This window comes from Pavona decussata, unplaced genomic scaffold (assembly GCF_977016875.1).
Source record: "Pavona decussata unplaced genomic scaffold, jaPavDecu1.1 SCAFFOLD_602, whole genome shotgun sequence".
Classification (NCBI taxonomy): domain Eukaryota; kingdom Metazoa; phylum Cnidaria; class Anthozoa; order Scleractinia; family Agariciidae; genus Pavona; species Pavona decussata.
In genome coordinates this window covers 501053-526117 of record NW_028145860.1, presented here as the reverse complement: position 1 = coordinate 526117, position 25065 = coordinate 501053, and the positions used below count along the sequence as shown (strand labels likewise).

The 25065-nt window shown below is 40.0% G+C and overlaps 1 protein-coding gene across 2 annotated transcripts in view; it reads right to left on the bottom strand.

Moving 5' to 3' along the window:
- Positions 1 to 1014: 1014 nt before the first annotated feature.
- Positions 1015 to 25065, bottom strand: part of LOC146449202 (ubiquitin carboxyl-terminal hydrolase 25-like) — a 37646-nt gene continuing 13595 nt past the window's right edge. Inside the window, exons 9-24 of one of the 2 annotated variants that reach the window (XM_085101483.1) lie at positions 24487 to 24564; positions 24017 to 24115; positions 21779 to 21835; positions 21123 to 21208; positions 20429 to 20496; positions 19827 to 19975; positions 17905 to 18032; positions 16759 to 16854; positions 15339 to 15637; positions 14398 to 14468; positions 12986 to 13337; positions 10691 to 11030; positions 9198 to 9270; positions 7333 to 7412; positions 3690 to 4009; positions 1015 to 1917 (exon numbers count right to left, since the gene is read on the bottom strand). In XM_085101483.1, coding sequence (XP_084957609.1) covers positions 1739 to 1917; positions 3690 to 4009; positions 7333 to 7412; positions 9198 to 9270; positions 10691 to 11030; positions 12986 to 13337; positions 14398 to 14468; positions 15339 to 15637; positions 16759 to 16854; positions 17905 to 18032; positions 19827 to 19975; positions 20429 to 20496; positions 21123 to 21208; positions 21779 to 21835; positions 24017 to 24115; positions 24487 to 24564 — 2475 coding nt within the window. In that variant the 3' untranslated portion in view covers positions 1015 to 1738. Of the gene's footprint in view, positions 1918 to 3689; positions 4010 to 7328; positions 7413 to 9197; positions 9271 to 10690; positions 11031 to 12985; positions 13338 to 14397; positions 14469 to 15338; positions 15638 to 16758; positions 16855 to 17904; positions 18033 to 19826; positions 19976 to 20428; positions 20497 to 21122; positions 21209 to 21778; positions 21836 to 24016; positions 24116 to 24486; positions 24565 to 25065 lie in introns of those variants that run through there. The other variant, XM_085101484.1, reaches the window with a different exon arrangement.

The following is a 25065-nucleotide window of genomic DNA, read 5'->3' as shown; positions in this document are numbered from 1 at the left end:
ACAAAATACAAGAATTTTGAGCCATTTCATTCAGGTACCTCAAAGGAAACAATATAATTATTTTTATTAAACATTCAAAATAAGTATCACTATGTGGACAGTCCATCAAAATCCTTGTCTCAAACAACTGTATAAACAGTGCATAGTTAGGTGCTGGGTACTCTGCACACATCACTGCTTCATATACTAGGAATGATAACAAATCTTGCATCCAAACAAAGCTTGAACAGATAGAATTGCAGCCTGTTAAACCAATTTCTGTGTAATATCATGCATTAAGCAACATTTAACTATATATGAGCACTGACAACAAGGATAATATAATTATTCCGTTGCTGATCAAGCTCGGTCTTACTCATCAGAAAGTTGACATTATCAAAGTCCTTAATGTCGGTTACAATTGGCTGTGAATCATCAAGTTGGCTGGTTGGAACTCTCTCAAATGTGACAAACTGAGCGATCTAATGCATTTCAGAGTTGCGATGGTTGCGAAGAATTATGTTGGCCAGAATTCTGAAATCGAAGTTCTCAAATACAACCTTCGTCTCTTGGCCAGACTTTTGTCTTAATTATCGAGGACAGATTTAATTTTCATTCGGCCTGCTCAACGTGATCGCGTTTACCTGGCTTGGCTTCCCGTTGCTCTGCTAGAAATTTGTACAAATTCTCCGGAGAAACGCGTCGCCGTCACAATACTTTAGACCCGTTACACTCTCTATAAGACTTAATAGATTCTCACTCTCTGCTTTGGCTCCAAACAAATCAATCGGGTGGTTTGCGAAGCCTGATCTTTTCCGCCATTTTGTTGTTTGTTCCCAGCCCCGTCAGAGCCGAAAACGGTTACGCATGCTCAGATATTCAGCCAATGAGAATGCGATCCGAAACGCTTTATCCCAGAGTCTCTCGTTTCCCGCTCCGCTGGACAAGGGTAACGTGGGCTCTGGGAACGAGATTGCAGCTGACGCGGCAATGAAATGTCCACTGATCGCAAAGGAGTAAAATAACTTACAACTCTTAAACCAGACGAGTTTATTTGATTCACAAATAGACAAGCTTCGTTCAAAATTCTTAAATACAACTCTTTTTTAAACCTTGCTGTATTTACACAAAAAAGCTTCACAACTTAGAAAACATTACAATTTGGCGCCAGGCCCGCGGCAGATTTTCAGGTATACATTTGGAAGCTTAATTGAAGAAAAACAACTTCGATGTACACCGTAAAGGCCGATATACAGCTGTTTCAACAAAGGCTGTCCAAAAAGAGCGTAAAAGCGTACGCGACAATGCGGAAAGGTAGTCTGGGAAATACCCAATAAATTTCAATAAAAGCTCAGAATCCATACTGCCCGCCATCTCAAGCCTTCGCTGTACGGTCGAGGCATTATGAATTCTGAGCTTTTACTGAAATTTATTGGGCTACCTTTCGGCATTGTCGCGTGCGCTTTTACACTTTTTTGGACAACCTTTGTCGAAACAGCTGTATATTTGGATTGGGTATGGAGAACGCTGCCACAGTCATAAAAAGTGGAATGTAAAATACAGAAACTGTCCTCGAAAGAGGGGCTCGTAAGTCTTCGTACCACATCGGATACGCTCGGTTGGCTTCGGAAGCTCCTAAGGTATATTCCTCATCACACTTTCCAACAGGCAGGTTTGCGTTTGTTTTGTTTTAGCGTTGGGAAAATGCTTGCTAGAATCTTTGGAAAACGTCGTGCAGCCCTCGTAGTCGTCCGCTTCGTCACGTTTTAAAGGCCGCCACGTTTGGGTTGACGAGTTCCATCGCTCGGAGGAACCGATCGCAGAGGTCACGTGAGCTGACCGGACGCATGACGGGTGGTGGTTTGATTTCAGGGCATGTGTCAATTGTGACGTCAAGAAGTTTGGGAAGGAACTCCTGCAGCTTAGCGTGGTGTTGATCTGGCGAGATAAAAATAGGAATTTTAAGCAGAGTCTGTAGGCAGAGGCGTTCGCAGAAAGATTTTCACAAGCATTTTAGGGACGATTTTGAGCTCTATTTTTGAGTCGTGATATGTCGTTGGCGATTTTCAGTTTTACAGCAGGGCTGAGTTTCTCGAAGCATGGTTAGCGCTAACCATTGGTTAAGAGGTATTAAAACCTATAGGTTGTTATGGTATTTAACCCGGGTTAGCGCTAACCATGCTTCGAGCAACTAGGCCCAGATAAACGGCTGACTGCGAGTACCCCGACTCTTTCCCGAAAAGGCGTGGTGGTCGAAGCGGCTAAGCATTTTGCACGTTCCTCAAAAAATGGGCGTAAAAAAATTTAAAAAAGTAATCGTAATTGAAAGTGAAAGACGAGGAGATTTAAACACAACCTCGTTTTCATGGAAAAGCCATGGGAACGAGGCTGATTTAAACAAGAAGTCCCAGGGCAAAAAGGCCTGACACAACCTGACCATAACTACCTTCAGTTGTCAACCAACCCCGATTTAAAGTTGAACAACTGACAACTCAGAATACGTCTTTAGGTTAGCCATTGCTGGTGAAATTGTTTGATTTTCACACTCTACGTCTGCTCAAAGAATATGAAACTTGAACCTCATTTTGCAGTGGAGATATTTAAAACATTTGCGCACATTTATCTTAGAGGACGCTTCAGTCAACAACGCGCCTCGACTGACAAACGTCGAATTTTGCAATTCAGACCCTTTGTAGAAGAAATTCTTGGGGCCGATTCAAACAGTACAACTTAATTTGTAATGCGTCATGCTGTTGAAAGCCTGGGGCCCCCTGCACCATTTGCAACGTCTTACATGGTTGGTCGAGAGGACAAAAGAACGAACAACAGAACAATGATCCCAGCCCTAAAAAACAATGCAGCTGCAGGTTATCAGGGTCCAGTGAAAATAGAGCTTTTGAAGGGTACAGGTTATCTGGAAAGCCTACGATAATAATTGTTTTTTGTAAATCAACCGGTTTAATAAACCTACAACTAGACGCGCACGACACGCGAAATGAGTGGGATTTAATCGCAGGCGTAGGCAACATTGAATGGCAATAGTTGTGTGTGATTTTTTAGATGAAAGAGAGCACCGCAGCAGTCGCATACGACGGTGGTGCCGTCTAAATCAACCTTTATAGCATGCTCGAGTCAACAATGTACCACGGTGTACAGAGTATATTTAAAACCTCAAAGCTGAGATGGTGTCAACCCCTTTGTTGAGGAAATTCTCGTTTAAGGACGGGGCCTACTTTTGTTACTGCGCATACGTTCTACGCATCTCAAGCTACTCAGGTTTCCTATGGGTGGTGCCTACTAACACAGGAATGTTTTTGCGCGGTTTAAAATTATGCGGAGAAAGCAGAAATTAGCAAGTGCTCTTGGTACCTGTAAAGAAAATTTGGGGTAACCATGCTTTTTTCAGAGAGGAGAAAGCTTCAATTTGGAGAAAACCACCATACATTTCTTTGTATTTTACTGCTTTTTTAGAATAATTGTTGCTTAATTATCTGTGAAAAATGCGTGGTTACCCCCAATTTTCTTTATGGATTTCAATAGCCCTTGCTAAGATCTGCTTTTCCAGCATAGTCATAAACTGCGCAAAAATACCTCTGTATTAGTAGGCACCGTCCTTAAGACGCGTGTGGAAAAGTGCTCCAACTGAAGAATCAGGCTCAGTTATTCTCGGAAATAGGATCACCACTATCGTAGCTTCTACGTTTTCTTACCGTCCAAAGGAGACGCCAAGAAGTTACACCAACAGTTCCGGACCTGCTCCACAGCCACGCCGTCGGCAGCCTGGGGCGAGGCGCTCAGCTTGGGTATACACGGTATAATTAATTCACTGACTAGTTCCAGTCCCGCACAGACAGATTTCCAATCGCTGCTATCAAACATCTGCACCGCTAACTCATTCAGGCGTAGAAAACACTCGCGCCGCCAGTGGGTCAGCAGTTGTTCGCTCATGGCTTGGCCCGAGTTGTTTGGGTTGAACAGCCTGGAATTGAGGTTGCAGGCGTGCACCAAATACGGTAATGCTTCGCGGCTTCTGGAAAAAAAGGTCCAGGCCAGAATTTCAGTTGAATGGTTTTTTGAATATCCTGTGTTTCAAGAGCCTTTAACCTGGATATCTGGATATCAAGTGTGGAAACTTCTTAACCCACAGGGCTCATCTCCCTACTCCTAATTGTTGTAAATTTATGCTGTCCTATTTTGAGGGCGCCTAATGTTATAAGCCTTATGGCTTCCTTTTAGGCTTTCTCGCAACTTTCTTTCTTTCATATTATGTAACCAAGTATTTTTTGTTCTTTTGTTTTGTCTTGTGGTAAAATAAAAAAAAAATGTGAAGTGTACCCCCTATATCTGCTGTTACAGTAAAAAGAAAACAATTTATAATCGTCTTGGCGGTGAATTTCTACAATACGAAATTTCATATACTACCACAGGCAGTCTAAGCTCAATATCCTACAGAAGGGAAACAACATCCAAACCAAACTCCCTTGAAATGGCCACAACTGATTCCTTCCAAATTACACGGTAAGTTGCCACTAAACATGCATCGAAGATCGTCTTAACGAGATTGATAAATCCTGTGATGATTTGTAAAATGCTACAACTAAAGTACGGCGCCTTCATTTGCTACTATGATACGTCCTGCGCATCTCGAGATGGTCCAAGAAGCTTTGATTTCTTACGGACGGTGCCTACTAATTCCAAGGTATTTTAGTGCGGTTTTTGACTATGCAGGTAAAGAAGATCTTAGATCGACTATTGAAATCCCCTCCCCTTAAAAAATAGGGCTAACCGCGCATTTTTCAGAGATAATTACGCTTTATTTTGGAAAAAAATCCATACATTGTTATGTATTGTAAGGCTTTTAAGAATTATTGTTGCTTAACTATCTCAAAAACTTTACTGCTCCCCCCCCCCAATTTTCATTTTGCATTCCAATAGCCCTTACTAAGATCTGCTTTTCCCACATAGTCACAAACCGTACAAAAATACCTAACCTTTGTAAAGGAGATACCGTGCTTGACAAAGACTAAACTGAACTTCTAGAATTTCACTCCCGCTACCAACCGTAGCCGCTAATCCCATCTATATTACCGCAGAACTGAAATGATGCAAAATCCGGAAAAGCTTATCGCAAGCAAACACTGAAATTCTCTTGCGTGCCTCCGTAAGTGGTAAGCTAGATCAATGCAATTCTCCTCTTTACAGCATTCCGAAATATTTTACTTAGAAACTTCGGTCTGCACCGCAGAATGCTGCGGTTCGGCGCAACATTTTCACGTTACTTTAATTTGATCACATAAAGCCTATTTTAATAGATGTGCACTAGTTACTTACAACACAACGCATTATTTTCACGATATTGTTAATCACTTTTCTAACATTTAGAATCGCCAAGCCAAGCTCCTTCATTTTTACGAGACCTGCGAAAAATCTTCGCTCTTCATCTGACAACAGGTTTAACCTTATGACTTAAGGCTAAATGTCTTAGCGCAGGGAATTTTTCTTCGAAACACCAGAGTACGAGAGGTCGAGAAGAAGATTCGTAAGATCAACACGTTTTCAACTTTATCCGACAAGTAGGCAGGGATAAATCGTATTTAGAGGTTTGAAATCGGTTACAATCCTTCTAAACGACTTCCTCTCCTTGTATCGTTTTATTTTAAGTGATTCCATTGGTTAAGAGTATCACTTAAGCTGAAGACTAGGAGAGCTTATCATTTACGTGTCCAGGGTCGCATTCTTGGTCAATGGATGTAGTATTTTCCTTTAATACTGTTTATCACGCCGTATTAACGATTCTAATTTTTTAATCTGTGGATTAAATCTTAAAGTGTGACCATTCAAATGAAAGCTACTGAGCAGTACTTTCCTGTGGTACTGTTCATTATGCTGTACCAGGTGGTTCTAACTTTTGAGTCTGTGGGTGAAATCCTAAAGTGTGACCATTCTAATGAAAGCTACTGAGCAGAACTTTCCTGTAGTGCTGTTTATTATGCTGTACAAGGTGGTTCTAACTTTTGAGTCAGTGGAAGAAATCCTAAAGTGTGACCATTCAAATGAAAGCTACTGAGCAGCACTTTCCTGTGGTGCTGTTTATTATGCTGCACAAGATGGTTCTAACTTTTGAGTTCGTGGATGGAATCTTAAGTGTGACCATTCAAATGAAAGCTACTGAGCAGTACTTTCCTGTGGTGCTGTTTATTATGCTGTACAAGGTGGTTCTAACTTTTGAGTCTGTGTATGAAATCCTATAGTGTGACCATTCAAATGAAAGCTACTGAGCAGTACTTTCCTGTGGTGCTGTTTATTATGCTGTACAAGGTGGTTCTAACTTTTGAGTCTGTGTATGAAATCCTATAGTGTGACCATTCAAATGAAAGCTACTGAGCAGTACTTTAATGTGGTGCTGTTAATAATGTTGTACAAGGTGGTTCTAACTTTTGAGTCTGTAAATGACCATTCAAATGAAAGTTACTAAGTTACTGAGCAGCACTTTCCTGTGGCTCTGTGAGTTATGCATGGAAGTCTTAACTTTTGTGTCCGTGAATAAAATCCCTAACCATTCATATGAAAGCTACAAAGAGGAATATTCTTGTCGCGAAGTTTGTGCTTAGTCAGTAGGGTAAAGGCCGATTTACAAGGTACGACTTTGTCGCATGCGACAAGCTCACGATAGGCCTACGACACGAATTGTTTCGTGTAAATCAAACCTACAACTCGCTTACGACCGTCGTGTACATCACAAAAAATGTCGTAGGATTTTAAGGCATGTTTCAAAATCCTACGACAATCGTAGGTATAGGCAATGTTGAGTGACGAGAGTTGTGTGCGATTTATTGCAAGACTCGAGCAGCGCGCACACTAGAAATCGCATGCGATAGTCGAAAGCAAAAGTTTGACTATCTAAATCGGCCTTTGGAAGATAAAATGCGGCCTAACTTATTACTGAAAATAAATATCTAATTTCAAACTTCGTTGGAAAACATGCAAATAGTATTTCCGTGCCGAACAAAACAGGATTTGATCATCGCCTATTTTCGCTTTTAAACTTCTCGGGCCCCCAATTTGCATTTCTTGACGTCATTCGGTTGCCCAATTGTTTCACACTAAAGAACTTCAGCTTCCTGACAACCGGGGCAACCGAATGACGTCATAAAATCCAAAATGGCGGCGCGAGGGAAATTTAAATGTGAACATAAGCGAAAATCACATCTAATTTTAAGTACACTTGAATGCTATTTCCACTTTTCAAGATGAAATTCAGAATATAGACAGTATTTCAAACAATTTAACGCAAATTTGTTGTCAGAGTGGAGGGCGTTCCCCTTTAAATTTGCACCGTCGCATTATACTTACTTTTTGTTGTGAAGGTGCTCAAGTCCCGTGAGAAAACACGAATTAACTTTTTGAAACAAAACGTACTTTTCTTTCCACCCCTGAAAGAGGAAAAACACAGAAGTCTCACTAACAGAGATCGAAACAAAATAATTTCAATTTGAACCATCATGTATAGTCACGATAGAAAGCGTTCCCTCTCACGATTTGGGAAAGTCAAAAAATAAGTTTTGCTAAGAAATTCCTCTAAGCGAATTTTCTTCTAAAATTGGGCACATGTTGTTGGTATTCGCTAGTAAAATTGTCCGTTCCGGAGTTCAAATGGAAATTGAGATGAGTTTTTAAATTTTCATTTAATCAGAAATTGGAGTCCATCACAAGAAAGATTACATTAGAATTAGTAAGTTTACCAAGTTTGAGGTTCCATCGTTAGATTGCAACCGTGTAGAAGGTTTTCAAAAAACGGGAAAATTAGAGACTGTATGGATTTGGGGGACGGCATCTTCGAATAGAAACATTTGTATGGAATTTGGGGGACGCCATCTTCGAATAGAAACATTTGTATGGAATTTGGGGGACGCCATCTTCGAATAGAAACATTTGTATGGAATTTGGGGGACGCCATCTTCGAATAGAAACATTTGTATGGAATTTGGGGGGACGCCATCTTCGAATAGAAACATTTGTATGGAATTTGGGGGACGCCATCTTCGAATAGAAACATTTGTATGGAATTTGGGGGGACGCCATCTTCGAATAGAAACATTTGTATGGAATTTGGGGGACGCCATCTTCGAATAGAAACATTTGTATGGAATTTGGGGGACGCCATCTTCGAATAGAAACATTTGTATGGAATTTGGGGGACGCCATCTTCGAATAGACATTTGTATGGAATTTGGGGGAACGCCATCTTCGAATACAAACATTTGTATGGAATTTGGGGGAACGCCATCTTCGAATACAAACATTTGTATGGAATTTGGGGGAACGCCATCTTCGAATACAAACATTTGTATGGAAGTTCGCGGGACGCCATCTTCGAATAGACATTTGTATGGAATTTGGGCGACCTTTGACAGGTCACAGCCTGGTTACTACACAATAAAACACAACCAAACTTGGTAAACTTACTAAATAAATTTTTATGTCATCTTTCTGGCGATGCGGTTCATTTGTTCATACGACGCAATTCGAACAATGTGCAAACTATAGGGCCCAGTCCCTTTATGAACTTTGGAAAGGACAATTTTGGCATCAATGTTACGAAACTGGGGAGGGAATAATTTGCACGTACAACATGGCTCACTCCAAGTAAAGGACAACTAAGTCCTTGGTGGGTGGGGTCAGGTGACCAAATTTTCATTATCTTTGAAGAATATCAGCATCTGAAAGGACACGACAAAATTACTGAGCAAAATGGCAAAGGTTGAAGTCACAGGCGTTCAAGAATGAGCTTCATGAAAGTTTAAATCTTACAAAAATTTGAAGTATTTGTTTGGAAAAAGTGACTGGCGAGTGTAGACCGGGCTAAATGCAGGAAAATGAATGTGTTTGTACCCTCGCCTGAAATGTAAACCTGAAACAGTGTGGAATAATACTAATTACACAGCAAATCATGGCATCTCTGCAAGTACAGTCAACTTTCGCCTTGCGGACACCTCGCTATTACGCAAGTACAGCGATAATACAGACAGCAGCTGAATCCCTGGCAAAAATAAATTTCAGACGTTTGACTGAAATAAATTCCCACTATTACGGACTCTCTTATAAAGGACACTAACTCGCGGTCCCGAGGGTGTCCGCAATAAAGGGAGTAGACTGTAGTTGTAAACCTCGCTGGAACATGTTTGTCAAGAATGGTTTTAAAGCGATGAGCTTGTTACCTGGTATTCTATATTTGCTGATTCTCGCTCAGCATTCAAACGATTCTGTCCCCACTGTTTCACCATAAGAAGACTGAAACAGAATAAAGCAATGTCAGTTGGTTAGCTAGAACACATTGCCTCCTTGGTAGACTGCGAGCCGTCTCTCTTCCGCTCGAAAATCCGCGGGGAGAACGCAAACAACTGAGCAAGCACGAAATTAAACGCGCGAGTCGCGCGCAAGAGCGAAAGGCCGCGAGTAACGCGGGCCCTGCACCCGCGCTCTCCTCGCGGCTTTGCCGCTCGCGCGTGCAACTCGCGCCTCGCCCAATATTGTGCTTGTTTTTCCTCGCGGATTTTCGAGCAAAAGGGAGACTGCTCGTAGTCTACTGCCTTGGAAGCTCCAAGGGATAACAGCCAGCAAATCAGTCAAGCTGATAGACGGGCATGGAGTCCATCAACCAATCAGACATTGCGTTGCTCAGCGACTGAATACGTCAACTCGGATGACAGTTGAAGCATAAAGGAGACAACAATTATTTCTTCAAAGTTCACTTGTCCATGATTGTGTTCTTGTAACTACTATATAACCACTACACCTGAAGGACAGTGCCTACTATTGTTACTGCGGATACGTTCTGCACATCTCGAAATACTCGGTTTTCCTTTGGGTGGTGCCTACTAACACAGGAATATTTTTGCGCGGTTTAAAACTATGCGGAGGAAACAGAACTTTGTAAGAGCTCTTGGTTTCCCAAAAGAAAATTGGGGGTAACCTTGCATTTTTTAGAGATAATTAAGCTTCAATTTAGGAAACACTGCCATATATTGCTTTATATTTTGGCCCTTTTAGAAATATTGTTGCTTAATTATCTCAGGAAAATGCGCGGTTACCCCCAATTTTCTTTTTGGATTCCAATAGTCCTTGCTAAGATCTGCTTTTCTCGCGTAGTCATAAACCACACAAAAATACTTCTGTATTAGTAGGCACCGTCCTTAAGTAAGCTCTACTTACACAAACGATACCATTATTGTCATCAAATCCTCTTAAACCCTCTTTTCCTCACACAACAGATGTTCTTACTCCAACCCTCCCCGGGCAATTGTTTTTACGGCCACTTCAAGACGGCGGATACTTACCGTGACAGACTGGCAACTAACAAAATAACATTTCGGTTAGCCTAAATAGCACATCGGTTAGCATACATAGCTCTCCGGTTAACCTACATAGCACTCAGGTTAACCTAATTTAGCTTAGGAAGCTTGCGGTTAGCCTTTATATTTGGGGTAAGCATATCTAGCCAAAAGAACTGTAAAATATGGCAGCCAGTCGTCGGTAGTCTAGTGGTAAGATTTCCGCTTGGGAATCCGACGACTCGTGGTTTGACTCTTCTTGTGGTCATTTCTTTTTCTAACTTAAAAAAGGTAGCTAAGTGTGATTTATAGTATCCGCCATCTTGAAGTGGACGCAAAACAGTTGCCCTCCCCAGTTCCCTCCCTGTTCAGCAACTCACGTTTCTTCCTGTGTTCTGATGTCTTCAACAACTTGCTCCAGTATGGCCAGGCTTATTGTGCACTCGGGAGCTTTACACTTCATTAGATAGATAGCAAAGTGCTCCAAGCGCACATCTCCAGGGTACTCGGGTGAGTACTCCCGTAAGAGCCTCTCCAGACGGGTCCTCTGTTGAATACACCACTGTGTGAGTGCTTCCTCTACTCCCTGGCTCCTTGCAGCCTCGGCCAGGGAGTTCAGAGCGGATTCTTCGTCGTTTTCAGACATTTGAGGAGACTGGGAGGCGGATTCAGCATCGATGACAATATCTGGCCTGAGAACTATGGCTTTACACTGGTTTTCTGCGTGGAAATGAATAAAAATGAATCAGATCTGAGTTGAACCACAAAATGTCATCTGAATTCTTAGCCTGCATGTACGGGCAAGTTTTCCTATTGTAAGTGAGTACATCGAGAAGGCCACATCCATTTATCTATTAATTGGTAGTAGTTTTTGGTGTTAAAGCCAATCAACGTCACGCGTGACTGGTATTTTTGAAATTTGAACGGAGTTTTGGGATTTACATGACAGTTTTGAATATCGCCAATGAGATTTCAGAGTTCCCATAGAAATTTCCCTAGTTTATGGACGGTATAAAGCTATAAATGTTTCTTTACATTACAGCATTAAGTATTTCAAGAATAACAATTGTTTCCCAAGTATTTTGGATCTTTTTTTTCCTGTTAATGCGTCTTTTTCGGAAAGATTTCCAGAGTCACGCGTGACTGGTATTTTTGAAATTTGAACGGAGTTTTGGGATTTACATGACAGTTTTGAATATCGCCAATGAGATTTCAGAGTTCCCATAGAAATTTCCCTAGTTTATGGACGGTATAAAGCTATAAATGTTTCTTTACATTACAGCATTAAGTATTTCAAGAATAACAATTGTTTCCCAAGTATTTTGGATCTTTTTTTTCCTGTTAATGCGTCTTTTTCGGAAAGATTTCCAGAGAAATGTTCAACATTCCATTCGCATGTCGGACATTACAAAGAGAAATTCGAATGTTCATTTCATTCTCGGAAATACTGGTCACGCGTGACGTGAATTGACTGTAACAAGCTCAATGTCTTTCTTTATATTGGTAGAATTTCATTTTTTTAGCCTTCAAAATAATGGCCTAATTTTTGTCAATGACCACTGTGCGACTAAAACAGTTTTTCAGGTAGAATTTGTTTGGGAATTTTGAGTCCACAACAGGCTCTCTTTTCGCAGCTGCTAAGTAGCTAGCAACACTGCAAGGATCTTTCACTCATAAAGGAAACAAATGAACAAACAAATAACATATCATCATATAGAAGAAGAAATCCTCAAAGTTATCTACGCAACCAGACTGCTGCGAAAACCCTAGAAAAAAATTCAGGCTTGAACGGGATTTGAACCCATGACCTCTGCGATGCCGGTGCAGTGCTCTACCAACTGAGCTATCAAGACAACTGGGAGCTGGTCATATTGTGAGTTCGTAATATACCCGTGAATAACGAATAGGTACAGTCGAACCTGTATTAAGCGGCACCGTATTAAGCGGTCACCCTCTATTAAGCGGTCAGTTGTCAAAGTCCCGAAAATTACTTCCCTTATTTACTGTAATTCTGACCTGTATTAAACGGTCACCTCTATTAAGCGGTCGCGGTCACCCTATACTAAGTCCCAGCGAGCTGTTTCTATTGTCTTGACCTGTTTTAAACGGTCACCTTGTAAAAGGAAACCACTTAAATATGGTAACAAATAGCGTGCCAGGCAATTGAGCTTCTAATGAGCTGCACAATCGTGGCGTTAATGTTTTACTAGTCTGTTTCAATACCATGCTCTCCTTTGTCATACCATTTTACCGCCGAACTTTCTTAACCAAGTAAGTGATGTATTCTGTGCAACCTGTATTAAGCGGTCAACCTGTATTGAGCGGTCACTTAGCCATTCCCCGAGGGTGACCGCTTAATACAGGTTTGACTGTATTTATATGAAACATGCACACGCACTGTGGATGACAGGTTATCTAGAAGAAACGATTATCGCAGTTATCTACGCAGCCAGGCTGTTGCAAAAACACCTTAAAACAATTCAGGCTTGAACGGGATTCAAACCCATGTCCTCTGCGATGCCGGTGCAGTGCTCTACCAACTGAGCTATCAAGCCAACTGGGAGCTGGTCATATTGTGAGTTCGTAATATACACGTGAAGAATAAATGAGTATGAATATACATGAAAGATGTTTCAAATAACGTATCATTCCCACTTTTGCTTGGTTCCTCTTACCTGCGACAGCCGCTTTGTTCAACTGCTTCTCATCCCATTCCCTCAACTCGTTTTCAAACTCGGCATTGTCCTTGTCAACAAGCTCCTGTAAGTCTGCTGGAAGCTCCTGAATAGCACTGCCAGCATCAATGCAGCCCTCACGCCGAGCATCAATATACATGAGACAATAGGCACTCACGTGACGATACCCACCCAGTGACTCATGGGACACCTCTTCCCACGTGACTTCGCTGACAGTTATGTCATTGAATTTGCACCATCTCTGTTGCTTAGGATCTTGAATATAGGCCCAGTAATGGCCGCCAGATGCTTGTCCCTCGTGAACAAGAACTGCGTGCAATCGGTACGGCAACTGAACACAAACAGACAAAAAAACATTCCAGCTAAACTTAAGTACATAAAACAATTCATCTTGACTTTAGTAAGAGATGTGCGTATGCAGTTCTTTATGCAATTTGGAAAGAAGTATACAATAAAATTCTAAATAAAAACAGGCTTATATTGTTTGAAAGATTTTTTTGAGGGGCTTATTAATGGCGTGAACGTTGTGTGAAAATGGATCCGGCCTGAATCAACTTGACTAAGGGTGAGTTTTTTTGGGAGAATCCAAAAACGGATTTGTGATCTCAGCTCATTCGGATCATGGTGCATCAAAGGAACCGACGAATCCACTCTGCAAAGGATTCGTCGGTTCCTTTGATGCCCCATGATCCGTATGATCAAAGATCACAAATCCGATTTTGGATTCTCCCAAAAAAACGCACCCTAACTGTACTTTTCATCTTGAAGTCCTTGAATTGTTGCGTTCCACTTGGATTAAGGACGGTGCCTACTAATACAGCGGTATTTTAATGCAGTTTAAAGCTATGCGGGAAAAGCAGATCTTAGTAAGAGCTATTAGCATCCAAAAAGAAAATTGAGCCTAACCACGCATTTTTTAGAGGTAATTAAGCAACAAGAATTCTGAAAAGCGCTAAAATACAAAGTAATGTATGGCATTTTTTCCCAAATTGAAGCTTAATTATCTCTGAAAAATGCGTGGTTACCCCAAATTTTCTTTTCGTATCCGAATAACCCTTGCTAAGATCCGCTTTTCCCGTGTACTTTTAAACAGCGCAAAAATATATCTGTTTTAGCAGGCACCGCCGTTAAGAAATCAAACTATTCTCAGACCATCTGAAGATGCGCAGAACGTATGCACAGTACCAATAGTAGGCACCGTCCTTAAATCGTTAAAATCAGCTGATTGGCTAACAAAATTTCAAGGAAATTGAGTTATTGCTTCAAGGATGTCTCAGACTCAGGGATGTTTTAGATTTAACTGACATTGTTAACTCTAAAGCAAACCGCAAATGTAAGACGCAAACATCTGCCATTGAGCAATTTGGAAAACAAGTTTGATTCCATCTCACCTTTTTAAGACTGGCATCGTCATAGATGGTCGAAATCATTTCTTCGGTTTCTTGAAGATGGGCGTTAAGATCTTTGAAGGAAAAACACAAATAATGTTACGCATACATTGTACATACGTACATAGACTTTACTTTAACTCGAATTGAAGAGTAGCTATGAAGCGAATTTTTTCCAGCAGAAAAAGAAAAGAAAAATACTTACATTGCACTATACATTAAAATTGCTGAACTTAAGGAGGCTCCCCTTCTTAAATCCGTTCAATTAACTAATAATACTTCTTTCAACTATGTTTCTTTATAATCCAGGGATTGTCTGCAACAAATCGACCACAGGTTGGGGTTTGCCCAACAAATCGACGACAGGTTTCTATGGTTTATACTCTTATAGACCATAAAATGACGCCACAAAATGTTCAAAAATCAAGTGGAACCACGAACCGCAGGCGAGTGGTTTCACTGCCAAGTTTTGAACATTTTATGGCGTCATTTTATGGTCTACAAGAGTACAGACCATAGAAAACTGTTGTTGATTTGCTTTTTACAATAACATGGAAAAAGCACGAGTAGAATTGGCTTTATTTTCCATTGAGAAAGCGCACGTTACATCTGACGTCATTTTTATTGTCTGTACTCTTATGGGCAATAGCTACGAGCCAATCAGCGCGCGGGAATTTTGCCATTTTATATCGAAAAAAGCGCATAGCCAACGTAGTGCTTCAGGCCGTGTTGGCTTTCAGCTCATACACAACCCAATTTTACACAAATCCCATCAAATGAAGGGGTGCACGGAATAAGGCCTCAAGTGACTTTTGATGTAAGGTCAAATTCTCCTTTTGTTTCACAAGCAATATAAGGCAATTCAGAAGGAGAATCTAGCAATTTATCTGAAGTTACTTAGGGCTTTTTTCCAGACACCCCATCAAATGTACAGTCCACAATACCTTTAACATCCTGCTCCATCTCATGCCTCCATCTTCGCAAACACTCCTCCATCACAGCGACTTCCGTCTCTGTCACGTGACGTGGTGTGGGGCTCCACCGTACTTCTGACAAGGGGCACGGTGACGGGGAGGGGTTGTTGGTGTGCATGGGGGTGGGGGAGCCAGATATGGGGGTCTTCATATCTACATCAGAGTTGAGCTCGTCACTAGAAGGGGGAGTGCTATGTACAAATGTTAGGGTGCTTTCTAGTACATCTTGGATGGGACATCGCTTGGAGCCTTGTCCATACTTAAGATACCTGATGGGAAAATGAGTAATGCAAAACTCCATTATAACGACAGGCAACTGGTGTGACCTACTGGAAACTTTTGAAACCATCTATGGTTGTCTCTAGAAAGAAAACAAAACTGTGCGATTTGTCAATGTTTTATTGGCACTGTAAGTTTTTTTTATGAAGCATGTATACGTACTGCAGATGAAAGATTATATAGAAGATTCTCGCAACTCAGAACATGACCAGCTCCCAGTTGGCTTGATAGCTCAGTTGGTAGAGCACTGCACCGGCATCGCAGAGGTCATGGGTTCGAATCCCGTTCAAACCTGAATTTTTTTTTCAGGTTTTTTCGCAATAGTCTGGTTGCGTAGATAACTGCAAGAATCTTTCTTCTATATAAGTTTTTTGTTTGTTTGTTTGCTTTTGTAATGAATTTTTGTCACTTTTGTAAAGCGCCTTAGAACTTTTGGATTTTGGCGCTATATTAATTGTCACTGTAATATTGTAATCCACCGTCTGAAAAAAATGGAGGCTGTACGTATTACCACAATGCCTTGTGAACCTAGCACAGCCAATAGGCACAAAGAAAGCAATATTTCTGGCAAATTCGTCCCTGTACTAACAACAATGCTCACGCTAGGTTTGAAGTTTTAAGAATTTTTTCGACGCGTTTTTGTGAGCGATTTTAGGGTTTTCGTACCCTAAGGATTATGAGTAAAAGTAAAAGTCGCCATCTTTGTCGGTATGATGGATTGTAAAATGTAGTTAAGATTTCAGTGATGACTTAGAATTGTCTTATCAACAAGTAGAAAAGAGAAGAAACGATTGTGCCAACTTTACTTCCTTGGGACAAGACAATGAAGGTAATACAGTCAACTCTCGCCTTGCGGACACCTCGCTATTGCAGACACCCCGATAATACAGACAGCAGCTAAATTCTCGACAATAATAAATAATTGAGACGTTTGACTGAAATAAATTCCTCCTATTACGGACTCCCGCTATTAAGGACACTAACTCGCGGTCCCGAGGGTGTCCGCAATAAAGGGAGTTGACTGTACCAAGTGAAAGTGGAATGATCAGTAGGGGTGTGAATAAAGCTAGATTCTACTGCAATGGATGATACCCTCACAAAATGCACTCACTTTTCAAGGCTGCTTTTTAGCATGGCTCTTCTTTCCTTAAGTTTCTTTACCTCCTCTCTGTATGCTCTTGTTATTTCTTTGCTCCCCTCCATGTATCTATCAGTGTATTAAATCAAACCATTGTCATTGGTTAGCGCAGTTGGTAATTCAAGATACAGTACCGCTCAAAAGTAAGTTGACAGTCTTGACTCGGTCCTCCAAACTTGATTCTCGCGTCTCGGACGTCAAGACGTTCGAGTTTCGAGGCGCTAAAATCGAGGACCTAGACTCGCGAAATAAGGAGTTTCAAACAAACAAACTCAAAAAGAAGTTCGAGAAATTGATTAAGTTAAGTTAATTTAAAATATGAAATGGTTTTTGTTGTCTAAATAAATAATTCATGCTTGAGGTTAGAAAAACTATTACTAGATATTCAAGTGGTATGCAATAATTGCATGTGAAAAAGTGCTCTCTAGAAATGACAAATTTTCTTATAGAACTTAAGGTTTTGAACATGACTTAACAATAATAGTATGTTAGCACAAAACCTAACTACAGGCCCCTTTGCCTCTTCGGCCACCTTCCCATCCCACCCCTGTAAGGCTTCCTCCACTTGCTGATTCGTCTTTTGACACATTACCCACCAGAGTCTAACCGGTGTAAAGGTTATGGAAACATCATTTATTAACCCTGGGTATACTCTCACGACATGTTACACCTTTATGTAATAGTTTGCCAAAGGCATGGGACACTACAGGAGTTGAAGAGGTTTATAGATTTTTAGTTGAGTTAAGGCCCGCTCAAACGGTTTCAACATTTGCTTCAACATGCGTTCAACACTTTGTTGAACCAGTGTCGGGGGCGTTTGAACAGGTCGTTCAACATTGTTGGAAGCGTAAAAATACGTTGAAAGCTAGAATCAAATTTAAATTGGTTTTAACTTTCTTTCAACATCGATTCAACATTTCCTTTGTTCTTGAAAATGTTGAATGGCGTTGCAGCCGTTTGAACACTCCGTTCATCCAACATTTGCCAAACATCCGTTCAACTTTTGTTGAATGAATGTTGGTCAAATGTCGAAACCATTTAAACGGGCCTTAAATTGTAACAAAACTAGAAATGTGGAAAATTTTGAGGAATTATCATCAAACTAGAAATCATTCATACCGATCCATGAAGATGACACGGTCAAACAGAAATCTCTCATGTATTTTCTCTGCTCTGCCAGTTGACTGGTTAAACAGGAATCTAGAAAGCATGAACTTGAGTACAACGGGTAGACTGGTAAACCAGTGCTGATAAGACAAAACAATGATAATTATTAACATCATGAATAGAGTCCTCATGTGATGATGTCACGAAAAATAAATTTCTGAAATAAAGGGATTTGCTGAGATATTCTGAAGAAGCATAATGTAAAATGCATACTTGCTAAAAATCAGCATCTTGAATGATGTATTATTCACTAAGTGACACAGGCATACTCGAAAAAAATCCGAGTGCTCCTATCAGGAGTTGAACCTAAGACCTTCCGATTACTAGTTCGGATGCTCTACCACTGAGCTGCAGGAGACTCGTGGGAGCTAAGGCCATTAAACTAGGTTCATGGGACAAACATCCTGCATACTGCTAGGATTGGAATGTCGAACGTGTGGTATATGAGAGAAATGTGATGGTATATTTCCAGCCTGGTGAATGAATGAGAATGATGATTATTCAAGAAAGTGACGCAGGCATACTCGGAAAAAAGAAATCCGAGTGCTCTTATCAGTAGTCGAATCTAAGACCTTCCGATTACTGGTTCGGGTGCTCTACCACTGAGCTACAGGAGACTCGTGGGAGCTAGGGCCATTACACTAGGTTCATGGGACAAACATCCTACATACTGCTAGGATTGAAATGTCATGTGTGGCATATGCGCAATGGAATATGGATAGATCAACATCTTATTGCAATTTGGGGATGAGATATAATTAGCTCTGTTATGATTCGATGACTCCATACAAATCCTTCTAATTTTGCCTCAGTTCTAAACTTACTGCTCTTTCCAAAAATCCAATAATTTCAAAAATTTAAATATTTGTGACGTCACATTTTCGTACTCTACATAAGTTAAAGTGTTGAGCAACGCTTTAACCAGCTTATAACCATTCTTAAAACACACTTCAGGCTGTGGCATTTCTCTACATCATGGTAAGAAAAAAAGCCACAAAACCTTAGAACAAAAATTCATCTTCCAAATCGGCATTCTTAATCCCCATGGAGTCAATAATGCCTTTCATTTGACTAATTTATTCTTGTTTTCCATGTTACCATGATCCCACCCATAGCACAGCTCCACTGCTAACTATATACAAACCACATACAACACCTTTCACCATTCCTAGATTCACTCTGACCAATGGGTTAGTTATCAAAACATCAGCACTTGAATCTCTCTCCAGTGACCAAATTAAGAATTGGTTCATGCTTAGCGTGCGTACAGTATATCGGGTTATGGATGCACGCGGGAAATTTGGAGAGCACGAGAGAAGCGTAAGAGTTGCTCGAGGCGTAGCTTCTTGAGTGCTCTCCAAACTTCCCAAGTGCATCCATAACTCGATATACGCACAGGTAAAAGCATCAACCAATTGAAGGGCTGAGAGCAATTGTTCTTTTATAACATAGTGAAAACAAAGTATTGAAAAGTGGTATGCTGAAAACAGGCTTTATTTGTGATTGATTACAAAATTCTCCCAATGAGCTGTACCGAAAAACAAAGGTTCTTATCAGCTGTTTACAAACACGCCACAATGGTATGGTCTGAACGAGAAAGTTTCATCTGAAATTGTCAATGAAAATTTGCTTCTTTGAATTCGTTTGTACAAACTAAAACTAAGCGACAGAAACCCAGGTTTGTCTGCAAGTTGCACACGTCATTTTATGGATGCATGGCCATGCTTATGTTGAGAAATGTACGTGTACCATGATGACGAATAGGGAAGCACGCGCACTATGTTATAAACTACCTTATCAACTATGTTCTCTTGATAAAAGCAAACATTTATTTCAGATTACCAATGACATGGTTCTCATCATATGTATTGTACCTCTTGTCCAGATTTATGTGCCCCTTCAGGTCCAACAGGTTCGATCTCCACTTGAGCCATTGCCCCTTCTAAACTGTCGTGAAGATCACCATACCCCTGTACTTGAAGCGGAAACGCCCCAAATGTCTCCTTCTTGCTGAATGTCTTCCCTTAAGGACACAAAATTGTTTATTCACACACAAGCCAAGAAGCTACAATGATAATCAGAGCAGTAGATCAAGTGTTTTGCATGCGTGATAGACAGAGCAGAGATATGGTGGGAGGGAGGGGTTAGTGGGGTAGGACATGTTTCAAAATGTTACCCCTTTTAAGGACAGTGCCTCCTAATGTACAAAGGTATTCTTGTACAGTTTATGACTTTGCGGGAAAAGTAGATCTCAACAAGGGCTATTGAAATCCAAAAAGAAAATTAGGGGTAACCATGCATTTTTAGGAGCCAACCAAAATGAAATTAAAAGGCAGTACAGCCTGTATGCCCCCCAAAACCATGGCTCTCCATGCCCCTGATGTTCTAAGAAACAAAATCTAGATTTTCCACCAAATCTATTATGATAATCATTTTTTTTTTACAGCTAGTACCTGCAAGGCACTGCAAAACTTACCTTCATAAACACCTTCAACATTCGATTGTCCGAAAAACAGCTCAACAACTGGATTAAGATTATTGCCGCTATAAAAGAGAGCAAAAGTTTCATTTAGAAACAAAAGGTGGATACAGTTAGCCAAATTATTCACGAATATGATGAGATCAATAATTGATTATTTAGGGTGTGTTCGATTGACACTATCCTGGAATAGGAATACACACAATGATAAATGGAAATCCCACATGAGAGGTTTCTGGAGTTACTGAAGTAGAAAATCGCTCTCAAACTTTCAAGTGTCAGCAAAATTGTGCAGAAATGTCTTCCCAAATTTACTTCAAAAGAGAAATCTAACAGCTATTCCGCTTATTCTTATTCCAGAATACAGTCAATCGAATGCAAGTCCTTAGTCCTGTGACATCAGTATTTAGGACTAAATTTTTACTGCCAAGTGAAGTTTGAAATACTTCTTGTACATGTAGGTTGTATTTTATTAATTGACCCAGAGTAACAATGAACTGTAGGTTAATTTGGAAGATGTTTCCACACACTTTGGCTTATTGGACACACCCTTATTCCAGTTAGGAAATTTCCAATTCAAGGGATTTGCTGTGGTTGCTCTGTGTATTCCTACCAGAGAGCAGGGTAAAATCAATGTGCCCAAACCTTGGCATGCTCCATAAACCCTTACATCTGTGATCTAAAAACTGACCTTTTTCCCGTGGCGTTACTGCTGTGCTTTGCTTTAAATGAATCTTCAAGCCATTCAAGCAACTTATGTGTAAACTCGCTGACATCCTAAGGAAGATCATCAATAAAAACATTGTAAAGAAGTAAGCCTTGGCCATCAGACCACTACACTGAGCAGTTCTAGAAAATATCCATACTCCCCCCACAGAAGGTTTTTTGTTTTGCATCCCCTCCCCCCAGGAAATTCCAGTTTAGCTTCATACTTTGCTTTGTCTTTCAAAGGCTGATTTAGATGGTACAACTTTTGCTTACGACTGCCACACGCGATTTCTAGGGCACGCGCTACTCGCATCATGCAAAAATCACACACAACTCTTGTAACTCAGCATTGCTTATCCCTACGATTGTCATAGGGTTTTAAAACATGTTTTAAAATCCTACAACATTTTCTGTGACATACACGACAGTTGTAAGTGAGTTGCAGGTTTGATTTACATGAAACAATTCATGTCATAGGCCTGTCGTAAGCTTGTCGCATACGACAAAGTCGAACTGTGTAAATCATCCTTAAGACCCCCCTTCCCCCTAGGAATTTCTGCTCAAGGACCTTCCTTGAGGTGGTTCTAGATTTTTTCTGGAACTGTACATTGTCACATTATATTGATTTCCTTCCCATACCTGTTGATTCCCAGGGTTACTTTCACTACCATTGTACTTCAAAGCTTCCTTCAAGATCTGAAAAAAAAAAATTATGGCTTACCTTACACAGAAAAGCTGGATTTGACATGGAATTGAAGGGCTTATAGAGCGGTGATTTGGCCTTTAAAATGCTCCAAAGCTCTAATTTTGCATACAGCTTGGCTAGAATCTAAGAAAGGTATGCCATATCTTTTTAGGCTTCCCATGGCTGGAATTCAGAGAATTATCCTGTAACTTTTTAACTGAAAACTATTTAAAACTGATCCATCAGAGGAGGGATGAATATCCGCTGATGGAGAGATCTCTGCTGATCTGTAAAGACTAAATGAATGAATCTTTTTGTACAGTGCAAAAAAGGTATAAATCAAGTATTGTGTTCTATTTATTTCCAGTCACTTAAGTTAGGTGTCTCAGCTCTACCAGAAATTACTGTAAACACTGGTGGATAAGCCAAATTTTTCTGCCTAAATTTTTTGCTCAAAATTGCAAGTTTGGTGGCTCATAAAGGAGCCATTTTTAACTCGTGAATGCGCGCATGCGCAATGAACGAGTTATAGCGATAGTGGGCTTTTGCTTGGTCGTTCAGTTCTGTCGTTAACTTTCGGGCATGCGCAGTGAATGAGTTTTAAATTCAATTAGTGGAAGAAAACACGCGAAAATTTTCTGTTCACGGCGCGTCAGGATATCCTCATTCAATCTGTAGAGAATATTTGACAATCATTTTAGTGTAAGAATGGAGATTTTTCGTTGAATCTGAGCAAAGTTATAGGTCTTTTCGTTTTTTGCCACAAATTGCGGTGTCTTTTCAGAATGTAAAAATAATTGAATTTAACAATAATTGAATTAAAAATAATTTAATTTAAAAATTCAATTAGTGGACTGTCTGCAAGCTCTTTGAATAAACCAGAGCATTTACGTGACGTGAAAGTTTGCCGCCAAAAAAATATTTCCCGCCAGAAAAGTCTGGCTGATAGAAGCACTCTTAACTGATAAGTTCACTGCTAATCATAACTTTTTGCATACATGAAAACTCGACATCTTTCATCATATTTTTGCTTCACATACAAAAGTATTATATCAAGTAGATTAGTTTGCTAAAAAAACGAGTTTTGCTGTCAGTTTTCACGCGAAAGCGGAACGTGCCATGTCACGCATCAGTGACGTCGTAAACAAAATTGTGCAAATTTCTGGTGAAATGAACAATTTTTGATCCCTTCAGCTTTCGTAGAGGTTTGAAAGGGAAAAAATATTCCATTTTCGCAATTTCCGTTGGGAAAGCAAAGGGACGTGGTCGATGAATTTTGATCAACTGTTTAAAACATACCGTGGAGAATTTATTGAAATGCATATGTACAGGATCAAAACCTTTTCAGTGCGGTTCATTGAATATAAATAAAGCAAAATCCATACGACAACTAGCTCTCATTGAAATAATTCTTATTTAGCAAAAGTTAGTCATATTTCAAATTATTTTTACTTCAAGATTGCGTGGACTGAACTCCAAAGGAAAAATTTCACGCATTTAGGCCGGGCATGAAATGTAGTGCGACACTTTGTTCAACAGATTTCCCTTCGTGAGATCAGCTCGAGCAAAGTAGCCTGCGTAGGTGGCGGTTTTTATGGGTGGGCTCAGCGCAAAGCCAGGCACTAGGGCCAAAACGATAATGTAAAACGTTACATTATGGGGCAAAGATATCATTTCTTTTAGCTTTCAAGGAAGTGTCCGTAGCCGTCTTAATTTCAATTACTGATCTGTCATCTGCATTCACGAGTTGGCTCACAGGAGCCTTTGATTGCTTTAAGGAGGTTTTTACATGCCTTTTTTTTTTTACACAGTTTTAAAGGTAAATTTGTAATTTAAAAAAAAAAAAAACGGTCAAACAATAGATTGATGGATTTATGAAACGTTACAGTGAAACTTTGAACCAGTCTTTCTAAGGAAATAACTTGAATTTTTTGATAAAAAAAAAGTTTTTTCCAAATGTGAACTTCAAAACTTGGGATGTGGCTTATCTACAAGTGGGGCTTATAAATACACTGGTGTTTGCAGTGGGTGTCTATGGTAGATCAACTTCTTGGGTCCCTAGGTGTGCTCAGCTCCTGTTCTAGACAAACATCTTGGGATTGTTACCCTCCTAGACAGGAAACCTTTACATTCATTACTTGCAATATATGCTTCTTAGGTTCAACTTTGAAACATTTTGTGAGAAAACTGACCTGCACAGCCTTGGTAGGATCCACATATTTCCTTTTACTGCCGAGCATCAATGCAAATAACATGCGTAGTTCAGTCATAAAGGCAACACGGTAACCATCCTGCGAAATAAAGGATGACAAACATGTAAGATAAGCAAAATAAAACAAACACTCGCTTATATGTCAGTGGTGAATCATAAATTCAAGACCGACAGTCTTTTCTATAAGCCAGATTTCTACCACCAAAACACAAAGGTTACAAGACAATGCCCATGAACTTTGACTGAAATTTTGCAAGATGAATATCTCGTGAAACGCCATTCACCACCCCTTAAACTGCTCCAACTTTTCAGTTGGTTGATGAAAGCTATTGAAGCAGTAACAGTACCACTCACTTACTGAATCTTATACCTGCGTCAACTTAAAAAGCAGCATCAATGAAAAAATGATAAACTTGAACAATAATATGAAAAAGAAATTGAGAAATTCACCTCTTGTTTTTCTGGAGGATCAATTGGTGGAACATAGTTGAGGACCAGCCGACGAAACACAGGAAGATGAAACAAGGACTGTTGAAAGAACAAACAACTCAATCAACATGGCTTCTTTTTGACAAAGAAACTCAATGAAGAATGTCTTGAATTTGAGAAAACTTAAGTTTAAGCACCAATATCAAAATTTGTATTCTCCTTACCATTTGCCTCTATACTGTACTTCTTATGGTACTGGTCAAATTGGGAGAATTTGTTTAATCATCACCTGACAATTTCATATCTTTGGTGATCATTTCCCTCATTCTCATGCATGACCTTAATTTCTTTACTTATTATCTGGTTAGGAGAAATTAGATGCCAGTTACTAATCAGGGCTTAAAGAGTTAATACTAAGCCATCTACACAGTAGAAAATCATTTGCAATTAATGATGATAATCTCTTCTAGTGCAATTCAAGTGTAAAATTCAGCCCTGCAAAAATATTTACTTCTAACTAAAAACATTTCCTCTTTCCACTTGGGACCTTTTAACCTTATTTTGAAAATGTTCAATTTAACACTTTGACGTTAATGTTTG